General features: G+C 50.9%; 1 protein-coding gene across 1 annotated transcript; it reads right to left on the reverse strand.

The window, feature by feature from the left end:
* Window positions 1-2,400: 2,400 nt before the first annotated feature.
* Window positions 2,401-2,940, reverse strand: LOC121875675 (prothoracicostatic peptide-like). The gene has a single exon (XM_042380296.1). It carries the CDS (start codon window positions 2,938-2,940, stop codon window positions 2,401-2,403), a length of 540 nt encoding a protein of 179 aa, XP_042236230.1.
* Window positions 2,941-3,140: the final 200 nt, after the last annotated feature.

Consider the following 3,140-nt stretch of genomic DNA (forward strand, 5'->3'; position numbering starts at 1 on the left):
AGCGATGAGCTAATTTACTGCAGGCGATATAATGTACTGAAGATAATAGAGGGAAAGAATAGCGTCTGAGGCAGTTGATTATAAGGCATTCAATTTTCTCCATAACCTAACTCTATTTACACATACGAGTCGAGGAGAACCAGAAGGGAAAACACGATTATTTTTGTTCGGGTACGACTGATTTCCACCACCCGTTCGATTATTTTGTGTGCTTTTTTTTTCTTTATACCTTAGTACAAATATTGTGTGGGCTGCAATTTATCGTGAATTAATTTAAGAAGAATACAATCCAACTCCGACCGTCTTAAGGCAGTCATGGGTTGACCAGTAGTCATGGGCACAAGGGAAGTCATGGGCAGGATGAAATTAAAGGCGAAACATAAATGAACAAAGAAATGAGGAATTCCTATAAAACGTCAATGATGATTACAACAGTATGTCTTAAAACATCCAGAGTTCACAATCAGGAACCGAATTGTGAAGGTACCAGAATATATAACTCGGCGTCGAATCCTCTTAAGAAACTATCAGAACACTTAAGTAGAATCCAAAACTCAATAACATGAGTCATCAGAGTTTATAGTACATTGATTCCGACCGAGGGAAGGCGTTGATTTCACCAATATTGCAATTATCAATATTTAAATTATTACGTCAATGGGAATTCAATTGAATTGAGTATTATTTCAATTATTGTTATGTTTAATCGAGTTTCTTATTGCTTCATACACTCTTAGTATCTATTATGATTTATTCTAGGTTAAGTCAAAGTCATAGAGTTTAGTAATACTTGGAAGTTTAATGATCACTTTGTGTTTGATATTAATTTGTGTAAAGTGAACAAGAAGGGAAGGATTTTCACTTAAGCCGTCGGCTTACTATGAAGTATTCGGGAGGGATTAACTGAGTCTGCCGGTGAAGGAAATGAACCATGCCTAGAAGTTACCAGTATATTCAAGAGAACAAGGAGAGAGAGAGAGAGGGGGATTTCAATGACGAATTAAAAAAATAACAACCCTGCAAATATAACATATACCTGTATATAAAAAACAAGGAAGGTAAATTAAATATACAAGTAAAATGACAAAAAGAGAGATAAAATATTCTTTATGTATAGAGAGTGAGAGCGCCTCGGATAAAAAGCTAAACAGAGCCCTAGAAAGATAAAACATAATGACTGACAACGTATACTTAAAAGCAAGTTGAGAGGCTCTTTTTTCACTCATATTCCTAAGGCTGTTAACCCTACCACAATACCTCCTACCCCACATTCTTCGTCCCCACACTCTCCATCCAGTTCGTCCCCACACTCTCCATCCAGCTTGTCCCCACACTCTCCATCCAGCTTGTCCCCGCACTCTCCATTCAGCTCGTCCCCACACTCTCCATCCAGCTCGTCCCCACACTCTCCTTCAGCTCCCCACACTCTCCATCCCAGCTCGTGCCCACACTCCCATCCAGCTAGTCCCCACTCTCCATCCAGCTCGTGCCACACTCTCCATTCAGCTCGTCCCCACACTCTCCATCCAGCTCGTCCCCACACTCTCCCATTCAGCGTCACACCTCTCCTCCAGCTTGTCCCCACACTCTCCCTCCAGTTCGTCCCCACACTCTCCGTCCCCACACTCTCCATCCAGCTCCCCACACACTCCATTGAGCTCGTCCCCACTCTCCATCCAGCTCGTCCCCACACTCTCCATCCAGCTCGTCTCCTCTCCATCCAGTTGGTCCCCACACTCTCCATTCAGCTCATCCCCACACTCTCCATCCAGTTCGTCCCCCACACTCTCCATCCAGCTCGTCCCACCTTCAGCTCGTCCCCACACTCTCCATCAGCTTGTCCCACATTCTCCCTCAGCTCGTCCACACTCTCCGTCCCCTCTCCATCCAGCTCGTCCCCACACTCTCCACTCAGCTCGTCCCCACACTCTCCATTCCTTTACACTCTCCATCCATCTCGTCCACACACTCTCCCATCCAGCTCGTCCCCACACTCCATCCAGCTCGTCCCACACTCTCCATCCAGCTCGTCCCCACACTCTCCCTCAGCTCGTCACCACACTCTCCATCCAGCTCGTCCACACTCTCCATCCAGCTCGTCCCCACTCTCCATCCAGCTCGTCCCCCACACTCTCCACTCCGCCTGCTCTCCATCCAGCTCGTCCACACTCTCCATCCAGCTCGTCCCCACACTCTCCATCCAGCTCGTCCCCACACTCTCCATCCAGCGTCCCCACACTCTCCATCAGCTCGTCCCACCTCCCTCAGCTCGTCCCCACACTCTCCATCCAGCCGTCCCCACACTCTCCATCAGCTCGTCCCCACACTCTCCATCAGCTCGTCCACTCTCCATCCAGCTCGTCCACACACTCTCCACTGGCTTGTCCCCACACTCTCCACTCAGCTCGTCCCCACACTCCCATCCAGCTCGTCCCCCACCTCTCCACTCAGCTCGTCCCCACACTCTCCATCAGCTCGTCCACACACTCCATCCAGCTCGTCCCCACACTCTCCATCAGCTCGTCCCCACTCCATCCAGATCGTCCACTCTCCATCCATCTCGTCCCCACACTCTCCATCCAGCTCGTCCACACTCTCCACTGAGCTTGTCCCCCACACTCTCCACTCAGCTCGTCCCCACCTCTCCATCCAGCGTGCCATCCATCCCACTCTCCATCCAGCTCGTCCCCACACTCTCCATCCAGCTCGTCCCCACACTCTCCATCCAGCCTCGTCCCCACACCCTCTCCGCCAGCTTGTCCCCATTCTCCCTCCAGCTCGTCCCCACTCTCCGTCCCCACCTCTCCATCCAGCTCGTCCCACACTCTCACTCAGCTCGTCCCCACCTCCCCATTCAGCTCGTCCCCACACTCTCCATCCATCGTCCACCTCTCCATCCACTCGTCCCTCTCCATCCAGCTCGTCCCACTCTCCATCCATCCGTCCCCACACTCTCCCTCAGCCTGTCACCACACTCTCCATCCCCCACACTCTCCATCCAGCTCGTCCCCACACTCTCCATCCAGCTCGTCCCCACACTCTCCACTCAGCTCCGTCCACCTCTCCATCAGCTCGTCCCCACTCTCCATCCAGCTCGTCCCCCACTCCCATCAGCTCGTCCCCCACACTCTCCATCAGCT

The sequence above is a fragment of the Homarus americanus genome, unplaced genomic scaffold, assembly GCF_018991925.1.
Source record: "Homarus americanus isolate GMGI-L3 unplaced genomic scaffold, GMGI_Hamer_2.0 scaffold22250, whole genome shotgun sequence".
NCBI classification, from domain to species: domain Eukaryota; kingdom Metazoa; phylum Arthropoda; class Malacostraca; order Decapoda; family Nephropidae; genus Homarus; species Homarus americanus.